The sequence below is a fragment of the Phoxinus phoxinus genome (assembly GCF_949152265.1).
Source record: "Phoxinus phoxinus genome assembly, chromosome: 19".
NCBI lineage: Eukaryota > Metazoa > Chordata > Actinopteri > Cypriniformes > Leuciscidae > Phoxinus > Phoxinus phoxinus.
In genome coordinates this window covers 28,906,475-28,933,930 of record NC_136894.1, presented here as the reverse complement: position 1 = coordinate 28,933,930, position 27,456 = coordinate 28,906,475, and the positions used below count along the sequence as shown (strand labels likewise).

Genomic DNA, 27,456 nt, shown 5'->3' with positions numbered 1-27,456 from the left:
TAAAAATGACAAATGCATGAATTAAATTAATTGAAAATAAAAATACAGGTATCAGTTACGGTATCGGTATCGGCAAGTACCAAAAATGAAAGTATCGGTATCGGACTCGGCCTGGAAAAAGTGGTATCGGGCCATCCCTAATTGTAATGTTACAATGTTAGAATGTAATGTGATTTTAACCACATTTTTGCACATAATATATTGCATAGCCTGCATTACATTCACTATAGTTGTTTCCATATCCTTCAATATGAACATTGTTTGTAGGATATCATTGGGCAGGATGACAATAAAATAAAAATACAGATTTTCTTTATCCAAACAGAAAAACGTAGGAAGTACAGAGATATATATTACATATCGCGATTTAACCAAAAAATACAGAGATATGTTTTTTTTTTTCATATCGCCCAGCCCTACTACAGATTGCAATAAACGGGGGCTCTCTCAGTGGGACGGTCCAAGAGAACTGGACACGAAAAACATCAGACGCACAGCTCACCTGCTTTCAATTGAGCGACTGAACACTGCCTTTATTAAGTGTCAGTCAGTCCACAGCCTGAAAATCTGCCCCTTTTACCACACGCTCTTATCAACTTCCTGTTCAGACTGCGGTGGGGACGGCGAGGGGAGATCGACTGCTGATTGTGTGTGTGTGTGTGTGTGTGTGTGTGTGCTTCGAGGGAAGACGGTCAGAAACCTCACTGCTGGCAGCCTGCACCTCTACGCCTGATATTTCCACACCACATCATTAAACTCCCAGAGACAAGTGGAAAAAATTCCCTCTTCGTAAACCACCTGAGAAATCAGACTGTCAATCCAGAAATATATGCGCAGAGCTTTAGAGGACAGTCTTCGTGACATTTATCAGCGTTGAAAAAAAGAGTCACTGGCTGAATCTCAATTCACATACTTCACCTACGCACTGAAAGTACATACTTCACTGCTGATGGGAAGCACATATTTTAGATTATGCTGTGCAACAGAAGTAACTCCATATACATGAACTATAGAACTATTTAACTATATACATAATATTTGCTTCTGCATGCAGTGTTACCATCTAATCATTGGCATGAGACTTATTTCATTAATCAAACTCCAATACTCCACTTTTAAGGCTCATACACTTAAAAACCTGCTTCAGGAGCATTTTACTGTACCTCTTACGTACTGAAGTGCTTGTGAGATATAATATATACTGGTCAGCCAAAGAAAAAAGGCGCTGTTTGGATTTAAACAGGCAAATACTTAAGAGTCAATGATTGGATCATTATTGCAGTGGTTATGATGTTTCTAGCATGTTATATGTTTGGTAACAGTTCTTCTAACCCTAATTGATGGAGTGTGTAGGTTTCTTTTCTTAAACAACCATGTAGGAAAGGAAGACACATCATGGCCATATTCAGGATAACAATGTCAAGATTCATCAGGCTCAGGTTGTGAAAGAATGGCTGGGAGAAACATGAAGCATTTTCACCTCTGAGTCCAGATCTTAAATTCATTGAAAGTCTTTGTGATGTGCTGGAGGCGACTTTGCAGAGTGCTGGACTCTTGCATTGTCAATACAAGATCTTGACCAAACATTGATGCACCTCTGGATGGAAATCACACCACAACATTTATTTCCATCAAGAGGTGCATCAATGTTTGGTCAAGATCTTGTATTTAAAGGGTTAGATCACCCAAAAATGAAAACTCTGTCAGTAATTACTCTCCCTCATGTTGTTTCAACCCCGTGAGACTTTCGTTCATCTTCAGAACACATATTTTGATATTTTTGATTAAATCTGAGAGCTGTCTCACTCCTCCATAGGCTTCTATTGTAATTTAAACTTGCCGGCCCATAAAGTTAGTAAAGACAATGTTTAAAATAGTCCAAGTGACTACAGTGGCTCAACCATAAGTTTATCAAGCAACGAGAATACTTTGTGCAAAAAAAAAAAAAAAAAGCCGACTATTGATTTTCTCCTGTGTGGGCCTCTGAGTTCACGTAGTGTAAAAGCGCAGCGCTTCTGGGTTGTACGTCACACGCATCACACACACATGACCAGCGTCAGCCAATGGTGAGCCGACGTGCTGATGTACAACACAGAATATATATTCTGGGATGGCAAGTTTCGATCCCATAGAAGCCTATGGAGGAGTGAGACAGCTCTCAGATTTAATAAAAAATATCTTAATTTGTGTTCCGAAAATGAATGAAAGTCTTACGGAGATTATAAGGGAGAGTAATTACTGACAGAATTTTTATTTTTGGGTGAACTAACCCTCTAAAGGTGAACTATGCAGGTTTTTCAACTTAACTGAACAACTTCGGAGTCATTGGAATGGTTATATTACTTTTTGCGGGTTGAATGGTGGTCGTCTCGCTTCCCCCTATTGCCTGTGAGCGGGAAAACCACCCTTGCAACTTTGGGCCGCCGCGTCAGGAAGTATCGTGTGATATCAGGTCTCACGATGTAACGAATTGCTTTACATAAAAAAAAAATCTGCTAAAATGATGTCATTCTTGTGCTCCCTCACGCTGTTCGAACCCGAATGTAGAAGACGTTGTAAAGAATGTCCCGTCTGCTTTAATGTCGTTGATCTACTAGCCTCTGGTATCTGAGAGTCGACAACAAGTTTTTCGACATTGTTGTCAAATATCTATTCCGAAGCTGTAGGAGGCGCTCTATAGAGAAACCTGCGAGTAAAAAGCGAGAATACATCGAAGAAATTCCCGAAACTACATAGCCCTGCTTTAAGTATAAAAACAAAACAAAAAAGGAAGTGCAGATCGTGATGAGGTAATGTTTATGCTTTACAATGTCTCTGCTAAGATGCCTCACCCATGAAACGGATTCTTTACAGGACAACATCAAACAGAGCAGGTCCGCCTCTCACAGAGGTGCCCCTTGATTTCACACGTTTCACAGGCCACAGAGTGAACATGACCCCCCAGATTTTCATGAGGGACACTCGTAAAGGGGCCGGAGAGACCCTGGAGAGCCGCAGAATTAGGCCACACAGAGCCACAAACCTCACTGAGAAGCAAAGCTCACTAAACCGCACCGATGTTGTGTGTAGCGCTGATGCAAACCTGAATGCTGTGTAGTTAGATTTAATAAAACTGCTCTGCTACTAAAGCATTACTGCTGGCAACAGGCCATGGGTTTGATTCCCAAGAAACATACTTTAGGGGATTAAAACTTATTTTACATTTCTCTATTATACTAATGTATAAAATACCAAGTATAAGAGGCAAAACATTGGTTTAACATGTTCTTTTCGTTCTAAAAAACACAAACAATTATTAATACAAAAACAGATGAGACTTCAAAGCTTTGGGTTGATAAGAATATTATATATATACATATAGTATATAAGAAATTGCACAAGAAATAATCGTGTAATTTCAGAAGACCAGTGTTATTTTAGTACAAGATCGTGTTTGGGAACACTTTACAATAAGGTGTCATTAACATTAGTTAACATGAACTAACAATGAACAATAATTCTACATTTATTACTCAGTGTAAATCTCAGCAATACATTAATAAAATCAAAAGTTGTGTGTTAACATAAGTTAATGCACTGTAAACATTAACATTTTTAACAAAGGTTAACAAAAGGTTAAAAATTGATTGCTCATTGTTAGTTAATGTTAACAAATGTGACAAAAAAAAAAAATCTATCTAAAAAAAAGTAACTTTACAATGTTAGATCTTAGTATTTTCTGTTTTAATTTGAATGGTTTAGTAATTTCGTTGTGTTTGTCATTTTTGTATATGAAATGTCAACATAGTTTCTATTAATTTGTATTTCATTTTTAGTAATTTTAGTACTGCTACATGAAGGAATATTACAGATTTAATTGTAGTCCGTGATAATATCCCTGAGGAAGACTTGAAACATTGCAGAAGAGTCACTTGGACTACGTCTATGGTGCTTTTGAAGCAGCAGCAACACATTTTCATGAACTTTTCCTTTAAGGCAGCTCAGCAACAGTGGGTTTGGTGTCAGTCAGCGTGCAGACACAGGTTGCTGAGAGCTCCAGCGGTGAATGATTGAACGCGTCTGATCATTAAACGGACGACTCAAGCAGGTGGCCTGCTTTTGGAAAGGACGCAGCTCTCTGTGGGGTTCCTCGGGTTCACAGGCCAAAGAGGCATCGGCCCGTCAAGACCTGTGGTGGCAGTTGCATGACAGGTTAATCCATCAAAACAGGTTCAGGAGTCCTCAAATACCCCAATAATAACAGGGTAAAAGAGGCAGTCCTCTCCGTGATATCCGCAATCCGCTCGGCCAGAGCTGTGGGTAAAAGTAAGGTTGGTGGTGCTGTCAGAGGAGCCGAAGGAAAATCCGCAGGTCTGTCTTTCAGGAGTATCGCTCACATTTTCCGCTCCTCGACACGATTGACCTTTGCCTCACGGTGGCGGAATTCCTTGGCTTCGGGAACATCCTTGGAAATGCAGCATGGAATTTGCGAAAGTTGTGACTTCATCTTTCGTAATGAGGTCAAAATAATATGGCAAAACAAACAGTATTCAAAATAATTCCGCAAGAACGGTTTGTTTGAATAAAGGAGAATGTGTATTTTAACTAGTCTGTAGTTTTCCTCATGCAGAGGTAAGCCAGAACAGATATGCCGTGTTAGAAGAACCTTCTCAAAAGTGATGGTGTATTTTCCAAGACTTAGGAAAACAGATCCGTGTGGTCTAAGATGTGTGATAGTGCATAAATGTGCAGTGGAATGAATGGAAATGAGGCTGAAGAGTTCCTGATACTTTTGTTGATAGGAATTTTAAAAAGACGGGATATGATGGGGAAAAGAAGGGAAGTGGCACAAAAGAGTGCGTCAAGCAAATTAAAGGGTAACTGTCGACAAAATTTGACCTAGGCTCTTTTTGTTAATATACCCGAGTCAAACATTCACGTAAAAGCATAATTGACTGTTCGCAAAGACCCGCCCCCCTTAGTTACTGTTGCTATGTCCGACAAGCTACGCCACTCTCACACCACACCATGATCTCACAAAGTGGAAAATACATCGCGGAGCAGAGAGGACACCGACAACACGCTGGCAGACAGGACAGACCAGGTTACTTTTCATTAACTTTTGTAATTAAACTTATTAAACAAAGTCTCACCTTTCAAATTTGGTCATTTTTTAGAAGAATTTGAAACAATAAATAGCGTTTTGTGGCTCTTTTAATGTGTCTGACAGATCGCTGTGTCGCCTCAGTTAAAGCACCGATCATCTCTTCCTTCTAGTTCATTTATAGCATCAAATAAACATGAATGAACATCAGAAGGAATGTTGTTTTAACCGCGGAAAGGCGTCAGTACACTCCGCAAATCCTGCCATGTTAATCTACTAACTCTCCTGACTACTTTATCGGACAAAATGGGGGATGGCGAAGTATGATTGGTCAGATCACCTGTCAATCAAACTCCCTGCGAAGGGTCAATTAGAATGGAAAATCCACTTTTAAGATTGACCCTATAGTTCAGGAATACTAGGGGCACTACAATGGTAGCAGCAAAATCGATATTTTTAAAACTAAGGCGGCTCGACACAACATGAAACTGTGCTTGAAGTATCACCAGGGGCTCTACACATGAACTCCAGCAAGTTTTCGAAAGTTTGACTCGGGTAGATTAACAAAAAGAGCCTAGGTTAAATTTTGGCAACAGTTACCCTTTAACAACACAGCTCGTCCACGGCTCCATCGAGACTGAAAGAATCTGAATCAACACAGGGTTATCAGGACTGAAGTTCTCCAAACACTAGGGTGACGCTAGGGTGTTATGGTTAGAGATGTGAATAACTGAAATACTTTCAAAATCAACTAGCCATAACATATTGGCCAGAAACATCTGAAAATCAGGCTTATGGAACATCCTTGGAATTACAGCATTGAACATTATATATATATATATATATATATATATATATATATATATATATATATATATATACACACACAATTAGATTTGATTACAGTTATATGTAATTCTATGTAATATGCAAATAAACGTGCATATACTCTTTCAATTATTTATATAAAATATTTTTTCAATTTATTAAATGTCTTTTTCCATCTTAATTTAAAAATAAACGTATCTAAAATATAATAAATATAAGTGCATATTCATTTACTCTTTTATTCATTCAATGTATTTAGTCAAAAGAAATACATTTTTTTGCTTGTTTTTTAAAATAACTAATTTACTTTTATTTTCTCTTATTTCTTATTTATTTAAGTTACGGATTTATTTTCTATGTATTTATGTACTTATTCTTTTATTTAAAATAACCTGGGACTAAAACATTGGCGATAACATACTAATACACACACACACACACATACACATACATACACCTTCTCAATTTCTCAATATCTTCTCAATGTTACCGCTGCATCCCGAGAGGTTTGGTCTGTCTGACAGGTCATTACGTCATGAGGGAACCCACCGCTCCTTCAGCTCGAATGAATTTAAAAAAAAAAGATGACTCCTAGTCACTTTTCTCAACCTGAAGCCGTCTAGACAGAAGGAAAGAGCAGACGGCTCAATGCTACCAAATGCATCAAAGTGTTCAATGCCCATTTCCAGCAGACGGCTCCAAGCCGCAGAGAATTGCCTCCTGACACAAAACAGAAAAATCTCTAACAGGAGCAAAACACACTGGAATAATGACACGGGACACGCCGTCTTTCCGCAGAATGGAAATTATACGCTTGCTGAGAATGCTACGTCACCGATCGCCGCGCTGCCAAAGTGAGTCAGGCCTACGCTCGGATTGGTGTTTGAAGTCGAGCAGAATGGGCTCATGGGAGAAAGTTGCATCCTCCCAGTGTCAGTAAGAGTGATTCAGGTCAGGCTTGCGTGTGTGAGTCAGGATGAGCCGTAATCCATCGTGGCAGAAGACCGAGCTGCTTGATGAAGGTGCAGAATCGCAGCTACAGCAACTCATTCATTTTTCTTCTGCTTTACTCTTCTTTCCGCATTTCTCCTTCGCTCAAAGCCAGAGCGCAAACCATCCCACCAGCGTGCTGTCATTTGGGAGCACTGAATGGAAGTTGTTTTTGGAGCGGGAACCGCATGCCTGGAAGTGAAGCATTCCCGCTCGGCTGCGTGACCGAATCCTGGAAGTGCGAGGGAAAATATATATACGTATTCTCGAAAAGAGTTTAAAAAAGAAGAAGTCTGCTTTCATTTGCAATACTATGTCACACTATGTGCTCAAAAACATCTGCAGCTCATCTTTTACGCAACGGTTTGGGGCCAGTCTGGCTGGCAGAAAATCACAAGTTATCACCCATGTTTTAGTCCCAGGTAATGTTAAATAATTGAATAAGTACATAAATACATAGAAAAAAATTCATTAACTTAAAATAATAAAGAAAAAATTTAAGTAAATGAATGTTTTAAAAAAAATAAGCAAATTTCTTTTGACAAAATACATAATTGAATTAAAAAAAAAAGGTAAATTAATTGAAAAATTCAATAAAAGCATAAAGTTAATGAATGTTTAAAAATAAGTAAAACTTAAGAATAGGTAAATAAATAAAATAAATCACCAGAAAAAAATGAAGTAAATTATTTAATAAAATAATAAATATTAATAATGATAAATAAAAGAATGTATTAGGAAATAATGAATGAATAAATAAATGACTGAATAAAAGAACAATACAAAATATATAAATGGACAAGAAAATAAAATAAATTGTTAATTTTAAAAAATTAAATACATTAATAATAAATATAATAAAAACCTCAATAGATAAGAGTAAAGTAAACCACTAATGAAATGAGTAAATAAATGGATAAAATAAAATTAAAATGTATATAATGAATGAATAGAATTAAATAAAAATACATATAAATAAAATAAGTAAACAAATAAACTGAATGAATGAGCCAATAAATGAGCAAGCAAATATCACTAGGTCCCTCTGCACACACAAGTGTTCTCCACAGTAGGTTTGGTAATAACGGACCCGCTCCGCTGGATGATCGTCTGTAGCAGCACAGACAGTTCGAGGCGAGCACATCTGCTTTATTTCTCAAACCACTTCTTCACTTTCATGGAACTCATCTACGGAGAGTCAAAACGTCACATCGACATCCAAAGGCGTTCCTGTCGACGGATACCAAACAAACAGCACATCTACAGCGCAGCGACGACTCTGAAATGACTGATACGGTGGCAGCCAGGTTTTCCCACGACGGCTAGTGAAGGTAATCATCCAGAGTGAATCAACACCTTAAAAGGGACGGTTATTAACAACATATATACTAGATCCAGACTCTGATAATGCCTTAAACAGCTGAAGGAGGCTTACGGATGTGGCGTATTGACTGCAGGGTTTGCGGTCGGAGTCCCTGGTCCCTGTACAAGCAGAGAGGGTCTATTAGGAAAGTGTGTTTGATACTTCAGACGTTTATGGATGTGTCTGGTTGACCAGGCCGATCTCGGGTGATACAGCACCTGTACGACGTCTCCCACCAAAATCACGTTTGTCAGATGGATGGCAGTGAAAGTCCAGAGGGACGACGAGACCCTTGTTTTTTTACTAAGAGACCGACGACCACCAACGCTGACAGACACAATCTTGAAAAACCTCATAAGAAAAAGCATGGTTTTCTATGGGATTATTCTCAAACATTACGATTTCATTCTGAAAGCAGAAATCGCAGATTTGTTTATATTTTAACGTGGCACGAAAACATTGCATGATCAATGCTGATGGCAACAGATGAACTTGCACCAAACTACAACAATACTGAGCGTTTTAAACCATTTTCTGCAATCGGGAGACAAAAAACAAGTAGTCCTGTTCCAAAGTCATGCAAACAAAACACAAAAATGTCAGATAGCAGCATTAACAGGTTGCAATACCTTTAATGCAAAGCCTTCCTGTAGCTCAAACAGAAGAGCATGACCATTTCAATGGTCATTGTTTGATTCAAGGAAATGCATGATTTGAAAAAAAGAAAAGAAAAAAGAAAGTCGCTTTGGATCAAGCATCTGCCAAACACATACATTTAAAATGTAAATGCATACTTAAAATGTGATAATCAAAACAGAGTTGTCAAAGATTGGTACACTTTGATTTGACTTCCTTTACATAATTGCAACAGACTTGCAAAGGGTTCGTGAGCATGAGGGAGACTCAGATTTGATTGAATCGTGGCCAAACACAATTCTGCTCAGGGGAATCCAATAAACAGAAATGCTATAAAAAGAGCATTTTACTTCTTCTATGCACAGATCTGACTCCGTTGCAAATCAGCAGGGCCTCCGTGGTGAAACACCTGTACATTTCTGCTGTTTGCTTTGCTCTCACCTCTAAAAACTGGTGCATTTATAACATCGATCAATCTGTCAAATTCTCCAGGGACCTTTTAGAAAAATCTAGCTTGAAATTGAAAAAGTGTCCATTTCAAATTCAATAACGCGTTTAGGTGCATTAAGTAACTTGATTTATGAATTCATGCTGGCACTGAATATTTTCCAGTAGCAGCGTTGATTTGATGGAGGGCGTTAAACGCAGGGAGACGCTCACTCTCGATGGGCAGGCACGGCATCGGGAAGGAGAACTGCTTAAGACCGGGATTTATGGAAGCGGTTCCTCGGCTTACCCGCTCGGCACGGGCCACTGAGCGACAAGCCATTTGCAGACGGAGCAGCCTGCGTCTCCTCCCCACAAATGCAGGTTTGCATTTCCCTCTAATGGGATCATTTATAATCCCAGTAAACTCAAACTCCGCAGTGGAACGCTGCCACCTCCACACTTTCCATGAGGTCCATCCAAACAGGGCCATGCGTCTGCAGCAGGAATGCGTGCAGACGTGTTAGCGCACCGCATCCCTGTGCGCGTGAATGTGGGTGAGTGGCAGCTGCGTGCAGGCCATTAGGATGCCGCTAACATCCACCGCTAACAGCTCGCTGGAAAAATCAAAATTGGAAAATGATCATGGAATAATACCCAAACCCAAGCCTCCTGCGTAAGGAATATGAGAAAGTGAGCGAGGCCCAAAGAGCTCTCCAAAACGCAGCACTTTTCACATTTGCTGCTCACTTCATTTTGAGTTGTAAAAAAAAAAAGCATATTAAATCGTCAATAAAAGCAAGCACCCTCAAAAATAAAAACAGAAAAAGATGTGGAACAACTGATGAGGTACAAACACTCAACAAACATTTAAAAATTCATTAGTGCACTGTACTGAGTAAGATTTTGGGGCTCCTTTTGTACCGCATTCTGCTAGACAACGCCACTTCAACCAACCTTTGTCACTCAGAAATGGATCAAAACACAGAATTAAGATGGGCTACATAGCCAGTTCACATGATTTTACTCTTGACACTTGACTTGATGCAGAAATGCATCTACTAAAAGGCCCCAATATGAAAGCACAAAACAAAACTGAACAACAAATCTGGTCAAAAGCAAACACAGCAAGCCTTGACAACAGAAACTGAGTCGGTGGATGTGTATAAAATGCACGTGTATGGACTGCTCTCAATTAGATCTTCCGGCCTTCATATTACAATGGAAGAAACAAACTCAAGAGTCTCTGTAGTTTCGGCCTGTTTATATGCTTTACGCACAGTAAATGTTCCCGAGAGAAAACACGTCATAAAAAAAGAACAGGGCAGGAGCGCTTTAACAACGGAAAGTCACAATAAGAGCAATTTCGACATTAGTACAAAGCCCTCGGCTGGTCTAATTGCTTTTATTTTTTCCCCTTCATATAACCCCGCCTTCTCTTTTGAATAAATTATCTTAAGTCATCACCGCGGTGACCTCAGCAGTTTCGTGAGCCAGATCACGTCTGGCTTCGATTAAGCGGCCTGTGCTGGTCTGAAAGCGATACAGGGGCTCTTTTCCAGGACGTGAACCCGTCCAGACAAATCCACACACAAGCTTACGGATCCGAGCAGCCCATCGCAGTTTGGTGCACCTTGGGTGTTTAACCAAACACCAAAAACTCTGCGGCTTGAGAGGAGCAGAGCCCAGAAAGCGTTTTTCTCCAGACGGGGGGGCTGGATTAGATGTCGCAGCGCACCAGAGGAGGTCAGTGGGAGCTAATGGCAGTCAGATGGGATGCCGTTCCTCGTCTTAAAGCATGCCGGGCCCCGCGTGACGGCGAGATAACGAGCGTTGTCATTCGTTACCCCAGAGGTCGATCTTTATGAGGTAGCGAGACATTCCATCTCTTCTGTGGTATCGCTCGACCCTAATGAATGTCGTCACGTTATGACCCGGTTCCTGTAATGACTCGTCCCGGGATATACGGACTGCCGCGGTGAGGTTTTCTTTTAATGACTGAAAGGTCGCAGCTGGAGTCTGGAAAGAAACATCGCTGTCATTGTGGTCGTGACTGTGACACTAAAAGACATTCATATTTCATGCAATGAAGATCTTTCTATATTGCGTACAACGATAAATGCACTTTTTTTTCCTGCTAAACTTAAGAAACCTTTGCATCAGGTGCAGAGCAAAACCATGTCTTTTAAAAGAGTGGCAGGATCGCAATATGATTATATTGGCACCGCTTTAAGCAATGCAAGCACTTGAATATAGCTAATCATTTAGATGGCTGATTTCAATGATAAAACAATTTATAGAGTCAACTCACGATTCATAAACATTCACAAAAGCCTCCATGTACTACATAATTTTCATATAGCTGAATCACATTATATTTCTAATACGTCACTCACTTCACAGTTTAACGACTAAAATTTCTCAGAAGCAATTTAAAAATGCCATGCAAATGGGTTTGAACTAAATTAACCGATTCAGAAATGATGGCATCAGAAGCACATGCACAATATTGGAGACTTCAAAATGGACTCTTTCATAGAGAAGAGCTTGCTCGCCTCTTAACGAAGACACAATCTTTGCAGACGTGCAACTGATACTTTTCAGTCTGGGGAGAGAATACGTCTGACTAGTGACTGGTAAAGCCATTCTACTTCAAAATTGGTTTCAAGAAGGGAAAAAACATATTTAAGGTTTTATTCCAATTACCCTAAAAAAAAGAAGAAAAAAAAGGAGGAAAAGTCCATTCGGAACAGGATAATCGTATATGTTTCGACATGCGGAAAACATTATTTCAATACAATTGTGTTAAAACTAAACTAGTGATTTACTGCTCCTAGTTAAACCAGGTCAAAATTCCCTTTTACAAGAATAAAATTAAAGAGTGCTCTCCTACTCAAAGGAATATAAATCTCTTCACTCACAGCAGCCATTAACAAAACCGTTTTCATTAATGAAAACATGAAACACAAAGGCTCCATGCCCCTACAGTCTAGGAACGTTTTCCATCTTAAATTTAAAGAGAAAGCAAGTTTCAGGTGTTAAGTGTTACGTTCCTGTTCTTCATGACGATGGGTTTCAAATGGCTGTTCGGGGAATAAATGAATGAATAAATTCTCCTTAAAAATGAAAAGAGTGTATAGTCTAGCTTGAAATGTAGGTATCACCACTATTAATAATAAACAACAGATTAAAATGTCCCAAAAAACGAGACCTAAAAAGTACAGAAACTAAGGATTGAGAAGATCTGCCTTTCTTGCGGGTTTGACCACGAGCAAACGCCGGAAATCAGATATCCTGTCTGGCCTTTAACTCGCATCGCTTATTAATGAGGCTGCGGTTCAAAGAGACTAAACACGAGACGGCATTAATATGGATTTACCACGTCCTCAAAACGTCTTTTTCATCATCTCCATCTCAAGCCATCATTTGCAGAGAAATGGTACGAAAGCCACATCATTACGCCGCCAGACTAGTCTTGAGCTAATGTCAAAAATATGAAATCTAGAGAAAATGAAGGGGGGGAAATGACAAGCCACCATTCATATCTTAATATTTTCCAGAGGGTAAATAGGAGTTGAAATTATAATGACATCAAGGAGTGCCCTTAAAATCCATCAAATGGTTGCGTTGTACAGAAATGCAATTCGTTTTTTTTTTAAATATATATATATATATATATATACCTTGCGCCTCTTATTCACCTTTACAACAAAAAGAAAGCATTAGGATGAGAAAGGACCTGTGAACTTGTCTAACCCATGTGCTTTATTTTCTGTTCTGGGAGAACGAGCATGGTATGCTTGTCCGCTTGTCCTTCAATGAAACGTATAAGGCTAGTATAAGTCAATATTTGAACATTTAAACAATGTTTTGGGAACAATATTTTTAATGACTACCAGCTATAAAGTAACAAAACCGTGACAGAACAGGTTCAGACAACTTTTTCAAGCTTCCATAGTAAAACCATGCAAGGTCATATAAATTTCCTCAACATTATCCTAAAAAAGATCCAGTATATCCATCCCTTAAAAAACAACGACTAAAATCCATTTCTCAGAGGGCTTATCTTCATTTCATCATAAACTGATTGCTGGTAAGGACTGAGAGAGGAACAGGTGCTACAATCTGAGTTATAGCCTTGCTGGATGATGTTATGTTGCTATTTCCCTCCCGTGACTAAACAAGTCCAGCCAGACAAAACCGCAATGCGTTTAAGTACGAGACAACCAACTCATCTTCATGGACAACAGGGTCCATCAAGCTACTGGAGTCACTGACTCAGAGCGGATGAAAAACCATGGGAGAGTGCACACTCACTGCAAAGGACCGGCCCTGAGAAGGTCCTTCTCGGATACATTGGTCCCTGTAAACCAACCACTGATATAAGTTGATGGCTAGAGAGTTCAAGGGGAGGAGGCAGAATGGGTAGAAGAATAACCCACACTTTATAGATCTCCAGCGGAAAGCCCTGGAGTGTTAGAGTCCCTCAAGAACGCAGTATAACTGTAAATGAAGTGGAAAGTGAAAGCAGTGAGGGAAAAATAAAGATAGAAGGTGTCAAAGGAAAGCTAGCAAGCAAATAAAAAGGCAAGAAAGAAAAAGGGAATGAAGAAGAAAAAAAAAAGTAAAAAAAATCAAGTAGGAAATATTTAAAATCAGTAAAGGAAACAAATAAAAACAAAGGTAGCAAAAGAAAAATTAAACTGGATCTCACAGAAAGGAGGAAGGAATGAAGGAAAGAAATGAATGGAACAAAAGCAAGAATGATTTAAAAATCAAGTAAGGAAGGAATAAGCAAGCAAGTAGGATTGATTAAAGAAAGAGAAAGAAAGAAATCAAGCAAACAAGAGCGATCTTCAAGCAAGTAAGCAAGCAGAAGAAAAATAAAAGAAAGTTATATAGGAAGTAGGCAAACGAGAATGAAAGCAAGGAAGAACGATTTCAAACCACTAAAGCAAGCTAGAAATAAAGGCTATTATTAACTGGGAGTTAAAAAAAACTGATGTTGATAGCTGTATAGAACCACTTTGCTCCCTGCCTGAGCCGCCAGCTGGGGTATTTGCATAAGCAGTAAAAGAGAAAGATGGACAGAGTGAGTGAGGGAGAGAGAGAGAGAAAGAGAGAGAGAGAGAGAGTGTGTGTGAGGGAGGAATCATACCAGACACTCCCACAACCTATAAAGCACAACCATACTGAAACACTCAGTGAAACCACACGTGGGTCTCTGTTCAGGGGGGAGAGCCAGCGCTGCACAGGGACAGAGAGCCGGAGGAGGAGTGTGCATGTGTGTTTGAGGAAGCAAAACGGTGATTTCAGCTCAAGTAGAGAAGCGCTTATGGGATGTGAGTGAGTACAAACAACAAGTTCAACCCTTCAGGATCAATTCTCAAAGTCTGACTGTAAAGAAAAACTCAATTCAAAGGGTCTGTAGTGGCAGAGCAATGTAATACCAGAGCGCAACTGAGCCAGAGGACTATCCGGAGAGCAAACAAGTGCAGGATTGGTTCCAAAGCTTAAAAAACCCATGCATTACGAACTCTAGAGTCTTACAAGAAACAGTCGAGATTAGTGTGGAGAGGTTTGGAAATTTCAGCACCTGCTGACGATGTCTTTCACGATGGTGCGACAGGCTCCCAGCCGATACCTGTACTCGGAGATCTCAATGATGTCGGAGGACGATGAAAACGGAAGCGAGAGCTCAGGCTCAGACGACCGCTCGTTTCGCTTGGACGCCTCGGGGTACGACGTTAAAGTTGGTAGAAAGAGAAAACCTGGAGTAAGTGGAGGCGGACGGATGATTGGGCCACCACCCATTTCCGCCAGCTTTATAGGTCCGTTGCCCGAGGGCCGTCAACGCAACGCAGCCAACGCACGGGAGCGGGACCGCACCAATAGCGTCAATACGGCCTTCACCGCATTGAGGACTCTCATCCCCACAGAGCCCGCCGACCGGAAGCTGTCAAAGATCGAGACCTTACGGTTGGCATCCAGTTACATATCTCACCTGGGAAACGTTCTCCTGGTGGGTGAAGCATGCGGAGACGGCCAGCCGTGCCACAGCGGAGGGCCCTCGACCTCAAACTACTACCACCACCACGGCTCACCCAGCCGGGACTCGGAGAACTCGCAGCCCAAACAGATCTGCACGTTTTGCCTCAGCAACCAGAGGAAAATGGTGAGTAAGACACATGCAGGTGTTCTCCGTTAAGGTTGTGCAATGATCTAGACATGTTCAAGTCCACAAACAAGCTGAAGAAATACTGACAGAGGTGGGAAATACAGCTGAACCTCAGGGAGGGACAAGCACGGGTCTGATTTATTCTTTGCTAGTAAGGTCACTGAGGGCAATGACTTAAGGCAAGGGTAGTCAGGATACATTTGTTATACAGTGAAGATACGATCAAAATAAATCCTTAATGTCCAATGTTAGAGAATAAAAGCTGTTTAACTATCAAGAGTGAAAGTAAAACATTTTTATTGGGCTTTCAAAACAAGTAGATGCAAGGGTTTGTTTATTTTCTGCAAAGTATTTTTTGCAAATCTAGCTAACCAAAACAAAGCAGTTAAAATACACAAACCATAATCCTTACTTCTAGAACTGGCACTGCAGAAAGACTACAGAAAGCTGATAAGGTATAATTTGGTACATGTTTTCCGAAGCATGAGCAACTAGTGGTTTTAAACAGTCTGTCATGAATGTTCCTACAACAGCCAACTACCTCTTTAAGCGAATCTGCGTCGTAATTCCAGCCTCCCCGAGATAACGCTCGACACTGAAAACCATCCTCAGCACTCTGAAGCTGAGTTATGACTTCATCCACATGTCCTTTTCCATCAAGAGCGATATCTCTGTTACAGAGTGCGCTGCTACCATGACCTCATAGACAGATGCAGTGAAAGATCGGATTAAATGTACCCCTATGGAAAATATCCAATCAACAAAGAGACTGTCAGGTAATATACAAACACATCATCCATCTCTTCCCCCGGCGAGCGTGACTGCACTGACCTTGGCCCGTTGAGCCAACACCGCAGCACATTAAAAATAAAACTGTAAATCACACTCTGGCTGTGAGGAATACAATGACACCAAACCAAAAACAGGGGGAAAACTGTAATTTAAACTTGCATGGCGAAGAACTGTCAGAGGTTGAAATATAACACACGCTCAAGACTATTACACTCCGCCATGACACGAGCATTTTTGGTCAGGGTATCTCACCACCGCAACGTGTGTTTAATCCTCAAAAACCTGAAGTGCTTCCAGAAGCCATTGAGTTAAATTTTCTTTTTCTGGATCTTTTAAAGTAAAGTCTGTAGCGAAGGAAATAAACAATAAAAGAATAGCAACAATAGCAGCAATCTATTCTGCAGTGGATATTCGGCACCGCACGGGTGAATTACAACGAACCTAGTTTGGGCCATTTATGACAAATGAGCAAATGGGAGGCATAAATATGCAAATGTAATGGTCCGTGATCTATATATCAGGCCACGAGAATCTAGGGAACATCTGCAGCAGAGTATTTTCCCCCCAAGTAGCCGTGCACCAACCTCAGAGTTTCACTCAAACATCCTGTGTTGTTTTTAGTCTCTTCCTTGTTTCCCAATTAATATCTCTGTCAAGCACGACACGCAACCTCCTTGCAACATCGTAAATCTTTCAGAGAAGGATCATCACAGATTTCTGAAAGTAACACAGTGGTCTTTGCACATAGGCCTGCAGTTGAGAGAGCCAATTGCAATTTATCAAATGCAACATCAATTTGAGCTTACGGTCATTAAAAAGTGAAGATTTATATGAGCTTATCTTGTGACAAGAAAAACACCAAGTACAAGAAAGTGAAGGAGAAAGTGCCTGTGAATCCCTAAAAACTGATTAGCAGTTCTGATAGACCAATTTATATTCGTCAGAATTGATTTAATCAGCTGCTATTTAATCATTTTCTGTAACAAAATATCTCAGTTGCACTAAAGTATCAACTCAAACAAGCTTGTCTGTCCAATTCATGTAATCAGAGGCTAAATATTGGTTCTATATTGGACATCGGCCACTCTAGAAAACTGTTAACCACAAATTAGCAACTCAATGAGCATCAAGTATCCAAATCTAATCCTTAAATGTTTAATATTGTACAAACCACACAGTATATAAAGAGACTGACACAAATGCACACAACATAGCCGTTCCTTTTACTTGCTAAACTGTTTATGGTTTAAAGTTGTTGAAAATCATATAGAAACCACACGGTTATGAACAACAACAGGCCAAAGACCAACACTCCCATTTCAGGCAGTAACCTTAATCCGTACAAAACGAAATGATAGATCTTTATAAGTCCAACCGAGAAGTACGCCCATGTCTTCGGGATTCCAGTGGCAGGCAGATATTTGAAACAGACCGGGCCTTGCCTTTGTAGTGCACTTTCAGAAGTGGGTCTGTGTGCTCCAAAACCACATTCGTCTCTTTTACCCCTACTTAGTGCTCATTACGCCGTGAAAGTATAACTCAGCCAAAACGCACGGCTTTATTGTTTCTAAAGAAAGAGAAAGACGAAATAAAGAACACACACACACACCAGGGGAAAGACGTAGAGGTATAACTGAATTCAAATGTTCGGGTTTTCGCCAAAGTTAAGCGTCTGTAAGCTGACACAGAACAGACAGCTGCGTCGAGATTCTCCAGCGAACGGGCGAAACAGACTTTTAAATCAAACACAGACAGTCAAGCGGCAGAAAACTGCTACTTTTGTCTGCTAAGACGCTCAAGACTCAAACAGATTTGTGTCTATATAAAAATGATAGATTTCACCCTAAACATCTCCCAGGTTTTGATTCATCTGGCATTTTTATCTGCATTTATTTTCATTTTGGACTACATCTCAATATTTGCACATGCACACTGCCTCACGCACTAACTAGTATTTTCTACATGTCTACATGCACACAGGGCTGTCCCACAAACATGATAGAGTGAGAAATTGACAATTTTTCTATTGTTTTGACATCTTCGAGCCCATTAGGCTAAACTACACTGGTGTGAATAGATTGCATAACAAGACTGTAGTACTACTCAGAAAATTGGGGCAGATGGGATGTCTTCCTCACAGTTATGGCGTCTGCTGAGATGGTAACAAAATAAGAAGTAACATGGGTAATATTTTCTGGATAATTATCAAGACTTCTCTCATTACGAGCATATGGAAGAGTTTAGAGTCCTTCACTCTAACGGGAGCCTGAACATTTGACACAATATGAAATTATTAGAAGTATTAGCAGCACACACTAAAGAGCCAACATTTTTTCCTCCGTAAAATGCCGTTTTATTCGAATGAATCCTGAAAGATTTGGCCAAAAGCGGGATCTTATAAAACCGCCAAATGCGAATACTTCAATACCTTCTGGAAAGTGAAGCCACATGAATTAAAGTTGGGCTGGAATTGGGTCATCCCTTTACCACAGGTGGGGCGGTACGCTTCATAACCATAAACGAAGGGAAACCAGTGTTTTCGTTTGTGGGCAGCAGCAAAAAGGTCTGTGCAAATACTCCGGAACACTATAAAAACAATCAAAAGCGTGTAAATGGTGCATTCAAAGGGTGCAAAACTCATATATTGGGATTAACTCAAACAGAAGACTGGTTTTAATAATCTACCAGGTTCTGTCACCACCGAGAGGCTAGAGTTACACGTCTAAACACATGCATGCACACACACCGTCTCATTGTGATCTTTAGCAAGCTGTCAACGTTACCCATCAACCTAAGGTGAAGCCAAATATTTGTGTTAAGAGCCCCGTAGATGCTTGAAGGGGAAAAAAAAAAAAAAAAGGTGAACACCAATTTATTGATATAAAGATATTTGAGAATTTGCCGTGATTTGTTTCCTGCCTCAAAGTACTTGGAAATAATGTGTTTATAAAGGACTTCAGACCAAGGGGAGCGAACGATCAATCTGGGCATTTGGACGTAAGCTCCAGCAATAATAATTTCTTTACGGCGTGTTAGACAGGATATGAAAAGCAAATGTAGGCAAAATCCTATTAGTTTGGCCGTAAGTGATCCCTGGAGTCAGAGCGCTGGTGACTTTAAAGTGGCACTGAACTTAAAGGAGGGGCTGAGGAAGAAAAAAAAAATGGGAGCAAGAAAAAAGAAAGGAAAGAAAGAAAGGAAAACGTTGAGGGTCAGGGTTATTTTCAAATGGGATTCTGTCTGACTTCATCAGTTAAGGTTGAGTGTTTTGACTAGAAACTCCGCCTACATCAGATGGGGGCCGCAGGAACGATGGCATCTGCTCCTGTTCTAAGCAAAGCAAACTGGGAAATGTGAGCCAGGTGTGTGCGCGCGTGCTACCGCAAACGGAAAGGTGATAGGAGAAAAACAGCAGGCGCATTAATGCCAAACCAACGGCCTGCAGGGAGAACGATGACATGAACCCTGAAGAGTCAACAACTCTGAAATAATGAAAATAAATTTTTTTTTTAAAGTATTTGCACATTTTTAGATGAATGAAAGACCTAAATGATATTAACAAATGACAACAAAAAAGTAGTTGCACCTGACATTTTTCGCATCTAATGGATTGTTTTCTTTCATTGCAGAGCAAAGACAGAGAGAGAAAATCAGCCCTGAGGAGTTAAGCCACGACGTGAATGGATTTACAAAACATTAGCATCACCAGTGTACAAAAACTGTTGACTGCAAATGCAATGTTATGGTGTATATATGCAAATATCAATTCATATTTAATTATTTGTAAATCACCTTTGGATTGGAGCATTTTTATTGGAGAAAAAAAACAAAAAACACAACACATGACTGGAAAAAGACCAGACTGCAGCAACTTGATTACGCAAGTGCTGAACATCCCGCTACAGACTTCATCCACTTCCACCTTTTCCATGCTTTTACACACCAAGCTACACCAAATGTTTATCTTTGACCACAGGGAGTTGAGGTAAAGCTATTCGCCAAAGACTATCCAAAGAAGAGGACAGCATTCACAAGGTTGCAAACGATCACAGAGAAGACACAGCCCAACTTTGCAAAGCAAAACAATGACAGAACATCCTGCTATATTAAACATCTAAGAGGATTCTCGGATTGTGCTCATATCGAGGCCATGAATGGATGCAAACTGATACGTGACACGATATTTCTGGCAAAAACACGAAAGACACTTAGCCTGGCTATGAAAACACAAAGTCAATAAATGCAGTATATACTGTATGTCTAATATGGGAAATTACATATATTCTTCATTGTTTAAATTAAAAAATACTGAATGAAAACCACCTGCATTTCTTTCTAGCACGATTCAACATGTCACGAATATGTTTGAATATCTTTGCCATCAAGCAGTTCTGTAATTAATTAAGACCAACACCTCAATACAGCTATAAAAACAGCGTCCCTCCAGATAGAGATCAACACTTTCATTTTATCATCTCTGTAGATCATCTCTCATTACGCGTCCTCGAAGTCTAAATATTTGATTTCACATTCTCTTTATGGTTTTAATCTGAACTTAGTTTATTCTTACTAAGGTTAAGAAATACAAACACTTATAGAGTCACTCATATAGTCTTATATTTCACAAACTCATGATAAGACATGATACTTCACATTTTTACAGTATTAGCAACTATGACTGGGAGGAACAGTTGTTTATGATCTATAGCAGTGGTTCTCAACCTTTTTGACTACATTATCCACAACAATATTCAAAGGCCCTATGATATTTCCAGGTTTTCATGATTTAAGGATCAATATTTGTACTCAATTTCTCAGATAAAATTAGAACTAGAAAAGTGGTATATTCATTTTATTATTATTATTATCAGATCTTATGAAGAATTTACATGACTTTTCCAGGTCTAGAAATCACATTTTAAAATGATATCTTGATTTTTTGTGTGGTTTTGGCCTATATTAAATGCTTGTTTTGTCTTGTACTCCCAATACCCCCTTATACATGCATAAATACATACACGTGTATGTATATATATATTTAACAATCAACATTTAATTAGTTGAGAACTCCTAGTCTATATTCACTGTTGGTCTTACAAAAACTAAGCAGCACAATATAAACCTTGATCTTGATCTTATAGGATCTTGAATATTTATCATATTCCATCATGCTGATTTGCTTAAAAGGCAGAAGTTGGTAAATAGGATCAGGCCACGTTTACACGTACATGGTTATTTTGAAAAACGGAGACATTTCCCTTAGTTTGAGCCCTTCATTTACACGCAATCGCCTCTCAAAACGATTATTTCTAAAAACTACGGCCAGAGTGGAGATTTTGGAAAACTTTGTTTGCATGTAAACTGAGAAAAACTGAGTTTTCGGCAGCAGACGTCACAGTATGTGACTATTTTCGGGATTCTGATTGGCTAACGTGGGCTTGAGCTTCTCGTGACAGCTGCCACCTACAGGTTTGGCATGCTCTTGACGGCATATACACAGGTTCGTGTTCGATCACTTTTCTGAAAACTGTCAGGTGTGCACAATGTTATTTTTGAAAACGGAGAGACGTGAAATAGCCGTCCACGTGTAAACGTAGCCTCAGTGTTCGTTTAATTCACTGCGTGGTCCTAAAGAAGGCGTTTTGCCTGGATAACATATTTCTTAGTTTTTGGCATCATTATTTGGCTGCAATCCAAACAAAATTCAAAATCAATACCTTCCAAAAAAATGCAAAGTCATTATAATGGTCGCTACGCCGCTGTTCCTACTGGTGTTGGTTGGATCTTGTGTGTCAGAGGACAGAAGGAAGCGTGAGGAGAAACAGACGACAGAACCGAGGTGGACGGCACAGAAAGTGAGGCCTGTCAGACAGACAGCTGTTGCGTGTGGTGGCGCAGATGGGATTCGCAGGTAAAGCTTTTGGCAGCGGTCCTGGCAGCGTCCACCCCTGACAGCGCCAAAAAAAAAGGGTGAGAGGAAGTTCGGACAAATTTTGTCTTGGTCTTGAGAGTTTTGACTCGCATATCACCTTCTGCACCTTCCAAAACCTCCTCGGCAAACTAAAATGATATCATCTCTCCTCTCAGGTAACTAAGACGACACTCTGCTTTGTTAAACTAATCTAAAAGAGAGCTCTATTTTAATCTTTTGACATTGCGTTAATATAATAATTGCATTCCTGTGATTGTTTTTGTAGTTAATGCCTAAAACATTCAGCTTCTTCTTAAGGAAAAATAAATAAAAAGTACATACACAAAAGAGCAGCTCACGGGTGATATTTCATACTGAGCTTCAATGATATTTCAATTCGACCATTGCAAAAACAGCTAATTATTTAACTTTTGTTAAACGCCCCATCTGGATTTCATTTATAAATAAATCTGCCGTTAAGAAGTTTCTCCACGATTGGCGCAAGAACCGCAAAAACTTGCGATGAGACGCACAAGCTCTGGAGTGTCATTATTTGGAGAGCTGAGAGGAGATTGTTTTTCAACTGCATTATCGATTGTTTTCAGTTTGAAAGTAAATCAAACTAGTTTGTTGTCAATGAAGCGGTATGTGATCCTTTCTGATGAGGCTGTGGAGGTACGCAAGACGAAAAGAAAAGCATTGGTCGGCATCCCGCTGAGTCTTACCCCTCTGTTCACCCCGGTCTGTCATTCTGTCATCCCCTCATATCTCACCAGCCAGCGCACACAGAACAGCTCCATATCCACACACATGAACCCGGTTACCTGTGTGTGTGTGTGTGTGTGACGCAGGCCTCGCATCCAGCTACTACAGACATCAGCACTCAAACAGAAGAACAACGACGACAAAGGAAGTATTCAGCTTTGACAATGCATTGAAATGCACTTGTCTGATTCTATAAAAGAAAAAACATTCTAGTCGCTCATGGAAATTCAATTGCTGTAGAGCTCAAAATGTCACGGACTACAAACAGAGGACCGACTAAAGAATAAAACAAACTATGGCCACCTATATGGAAACGATATTAAACTTCAATGAAATGAGTAACCTGAAATATGTAAATAAAATATATAGATTATAGATTTCTAGGCGCAGTGGCCAACCGACATGCCCAATACTGATACACATTAAATAATATCATACATACGTCTTTTATTTAATCCCATAAAAAAAAGATCCCGTTGTAAATAATAGTGAAAACCGCTTTTTAAAGCTGTTGTTCCATTAGCCCGTAGCATATTCTGACTCGTATTATATCAAATCATATATTATATCATTAAATGTATATCCCCAAACAAATATATAATTTTTGTATAATATATATATATATATATATATATATATATATATATATATAGAAATACAAAAAAAATATATAACTAGCAGGAAATGTGAATTACATAGAACTGTGAACAAGAAATAAATGCTCATTTTATTCCATTTACTCAATTCACAGAAAAGATGAAAACCAAAACTGTTTATCTATTGGCGCGACGGTCTGTATATTTTGGAACGGAGACAATGGGAACTATGAACCCTGTCCTCCAACGGACACCATTATCCACCAGTACAAATAATCATAAAATGATCAGTTATCGGCCGATTAATCTGCTTTACCCATCAGTCCCTGCTTAGAAGTGTCTGAATTATATCGTTGCACAGCCAGGATCTAAAAACATTGTCTGAAGGGGATGTTTCCTATAACCAAACAATGAAAGCATAATTTTGCACATTTTCTTTTCATAATTTTTATCATTCAATCAGGCCGATATTTAGCTATTGCAAGTTCAATACCATGAAATGGACCACTTTTGTAAAGTAAGTATAATATATGTTGAACTCTTCTGTTTGAAAAAAAAGAAGAAAATAATAAATTTAGTCCTGGTTCACTTAGCATTGACAGTCATTTTTAACACCGAACCTAACGAGAATGAAAAAAATAAGAAAAGGCTTTTTTGACGTAAATTATATATAAAAAATTTGATTTAGATTTATCGGCCAATATATCGGTTATCAGCTTAATATAAAGATTTATCGGTTTTCTGTATATTTTGCGATGGAAGTTATCGAACACCCAAAACAATGCAGTGTGTGGACTAAATGTAATCGTTGTATGTGCTTAGCAAACGTATGTTGGTATTTTGACCAGTTGAGAACTTGTGAAGAGCTTATAAAATGTGTAAAGGAATCAAAACAGTGGCAGGAATTGCTCACATAAGAAGATCTGCTGTAAGGAGACGCATTTCCAACGCCTGTACTGAACTGTAATGGAAATGTAGATCTCATGACGAAAAGAACCTGGTGTGCTTAAGCATTAGGTCGCATTTTGTGACATCACATCCTGTTTTTGGTTTGTTTAGATGTCTTTGATCCGTGTTGCATTCATATTTCATTCGAACCACGCAAGGATCGTTTGGAAGTTGCTTTGTTAGTGTGTCGCTCATTTGAACAAGTGTGAACGCCACCATCCGAACCCTGATGCGCACCGAAAAAAGTGGGCCGAGATAGTTGAAAAAAATGGGTATCGGCCCACTTTTTTCGGTGCGCATCAGGGTTCGGATGGTGGCGTTCACACTTGTTCAAATGAGACACACTAAGAGCAATCGCACCAGAGTTTTAGCCAAACCAAACCTGCAAAGTGTGAACACACCCTAATATTCATTAATATCAATTTGACTGCACTGACACTATTGAATGAGAACAAAACTTGGGCTGGATTGTTTTCAGTAGAGCTGCTTTATTGCTGAATCGGTTTAGTTTCATAACTGATGAACTTTGCAACATTGACAGTTACTGAACTGAATTGAATCAACAATGAACTACATTTAGCTGAATGACACTATTGTCTTCTGTAGAGCTGCTTTACAGTTTTATAGAATTTAATAATTGTCAACAATGCTTATAGAAATTAAATGTATCAACACTGAACTAAGGGAGCGTTTACACGACACCATTTTCAACTAAAAACTTTATGCATTTTGGCCGTTCGTTTACACGAAAGTGATTTTTTGGGGGCCTGAAAACAGAAATGTTTGAAAAACGATACCATTATCATCTCTGTGTTAGGGCTTTGACTTTTGCCCAAAAGTCATAATCGAAACTTGTTTGTTTATTAATATTAATATATATTAGAATATTTATAAATATTTTGACCATTAAATGACTTCAGTAAGACCTATATTGGTATCAAACTTAAGTTGTATATGTTCTGTCCACCAGAGGGCAGTGTATCAGTCAATGTCAATAGGCAGGCGATGATGTTTTCAGAAGAAAAACACCGTCACGACCCAAAGTAGTGCCAAACGTTGCTTTTCAAATTGTCAGGAGTGAAGATTTCGAACTCCTCGTCAGGCGTGGGTGTTGTAGGCGTGTACAAAATAGGCGTTATTCGTCACCTACAGGAGCCTAGATGACCAATAATGGCCTTGCTAATGAGCTCGCGATTCACAACTTCACCAGGCGTGAAAAAGCCTCGGAATCTGAATGGAAAACAACGTTAACAAGCAAACACATTTACAAAAAATAATGGCCATAACAGGTTTGAATATTAAAGGCTGCCTAATATTCGTTCAAATATCATCATTCATTTTAAAATATTCAAATTATATTCGAATAATGAAGTTCAGAGTCAAAGCCCTACCACAACTTTTTTGTACTGTAAACTACAAAAACCAGAATTTGTGGAAACGGCGACATCATGCACATATTACACGTTCAATCTATAAACATGTAGTGTTTCTTTACAAAGTGACATCGCCAACTACTGGCCTGGCAGCAGAATACAGTGTTAATAAGTTTAATAATTTTCGCAGATCCGTGAGAACTGTCCTCTGTACTGTCAAAAGCACAAAGGTAAAACTTTTCTGTTTAAACGTACCCTAAATTGAGCTGAATATAATAACACTATTGTCTTCTGTAGAACTGCTTTATAGCCGTTTTTCATAAAATTATGAATTTTGCAACATTAACACTGTAACTTAAGTTTATTACTGTGTAGTTGCTTTGAAACAATCTGTATTGTATAAAAAAAAAAGCACTACATAAATAAATGTGACTTAACTTGATATGAGCATATTTAAACTCTACACTATTAATCTATGCATTTAGCAGATGCTTTTATCCAAAGCGACTTACAAAACAGATAGAGTTTCACTAATGTCAAGTCACAAATTGGAAGCAACAGCAAATGAAACCTGAAAACACATTGTCCCCCTCATTACCGTCCTAAACAGTTTCAAAACAGAGCAAGCCCGATGACCGGAGCAGACGCAGTTCTTTCCATGAAAGGCTGGACGTGGGGGTAATAACCCAGCCTCCCCCGGGTCCCGCGAGACCGTCTGGAGGATGGCTAACAGATGACAGCTGCGCGGCTCTCGTCTGTTCAGCATCAGAGCGCTTCACCCGGCGAGGACGGTGCCATGCTGTCGGCCGGAAGAGCCGATTCCCTTCACCTGACAGTTCTGCAGCTGTAGAGCCCACTTTTAATTTCAAAACTTCTAATACAGCACCAAAAGGCCATAAAAATAAATCCCGTCATTATTTCTAAAATAGCGAAACCGCAAAGGAGGTCGTCGAAAGGTCAAGCGCTCATTACTTACAGCAAAAAAAAAAAAAAAAAAAAGCAGCAAAAAAACCCATCCTGCACCACACCGCCCCGATAAATAAATAATCTGCAGATCTTCGCACACAGGGCTTTAACCTTGGAGGACGCATGTGGAAAGTTTGCGTTCTGGCAACGTAGGTTTCAAATGGGTTTCCCACCTGGAGCATCCGGCACATCATTCAGAAAGTCATTATTTATTGAAAATTAAATATCTAATGAGGCCCTGAAGCTTTTCTGCACGACGACTCTGGTCGTATAACAGAAGAGAAAGCCATCGAATCAAAGCCACAAGAGCGAAGCGCTTGACTTTTCCTTTATATCATTAACCGAAACATCCCACTGAGTGTTTTTTCCTTCCACTGTCCTACAAGTCATGATGAGCAGTTTGCACGTATGGCTGCAGAAACATATTTTGCTTTTAAAATCTGAGGACAAGCCTGGAGAAAGTCTGACTGAAGACATCTACGTCAGAAACAGAGGAGAGACGCTGAACGCGAAGGTGGTAACGGGCCATATTTATTTTTCCATCTTTGTTGTGCAAAAACATGCATCAATACTTATAACACAACGTGGAGAAAATGCATAA

The 27,456-nt window shown here is 39.4% G+C and overlaps 2 protein-coding genes across 2 annotated transcripts in view; one reads left to right on the top strand and one right to left on the bottom strand.

Moving 5' to 3' along the window:
• The window catches only part of bop1 (BOP1 ribosomal biogenesis factor), an 82,121-nt gene that overhangs the window by 26,953 nt on the left and 27,712 nt on the right, over nucleotides 1-27,456 (bottom strand). The window lies entirely within an intron of this gene.
• On the top strand, nucleotides 14,533-20,611 carry scxa (scleraxis bHLH transcription factor a). The gene is made up of 2 exons (XM_079591374.1): nucleotides 14,533-15,501; nucleotides 19,926-20,611. The coding sequence occupies exons 1-2, from the start codon at nucleotides 14,932-14,934 to the stop codon at nucleotides 19,962-19,964; spliced, it is 609 nt and encodes a 202-aa protein (XP_079447500.1). The 5' UTR covers nucleotides 14,533-14,931; the 3' UTR covers nucleotides 19,965-20,611.

What these genes read in the sequence shown, in the direction of transcription:
- scxa (XM_079591374.1), top strand. Translation starts at nt 14,932, where the DNA reads ATGTCTTTCACGATGGTGCGACAGGCTCCCAGCCGATACCTGTACTCG. An exon ending in TCAGCAACCAGAGGAAAATG is followed by an intron (nt 15,502 to 19,925) that starts GTGAGTAAGACA and finishes CTTTCATTGCAG; the next exon opens with AGCAAAGACAGAGAGAGAAA.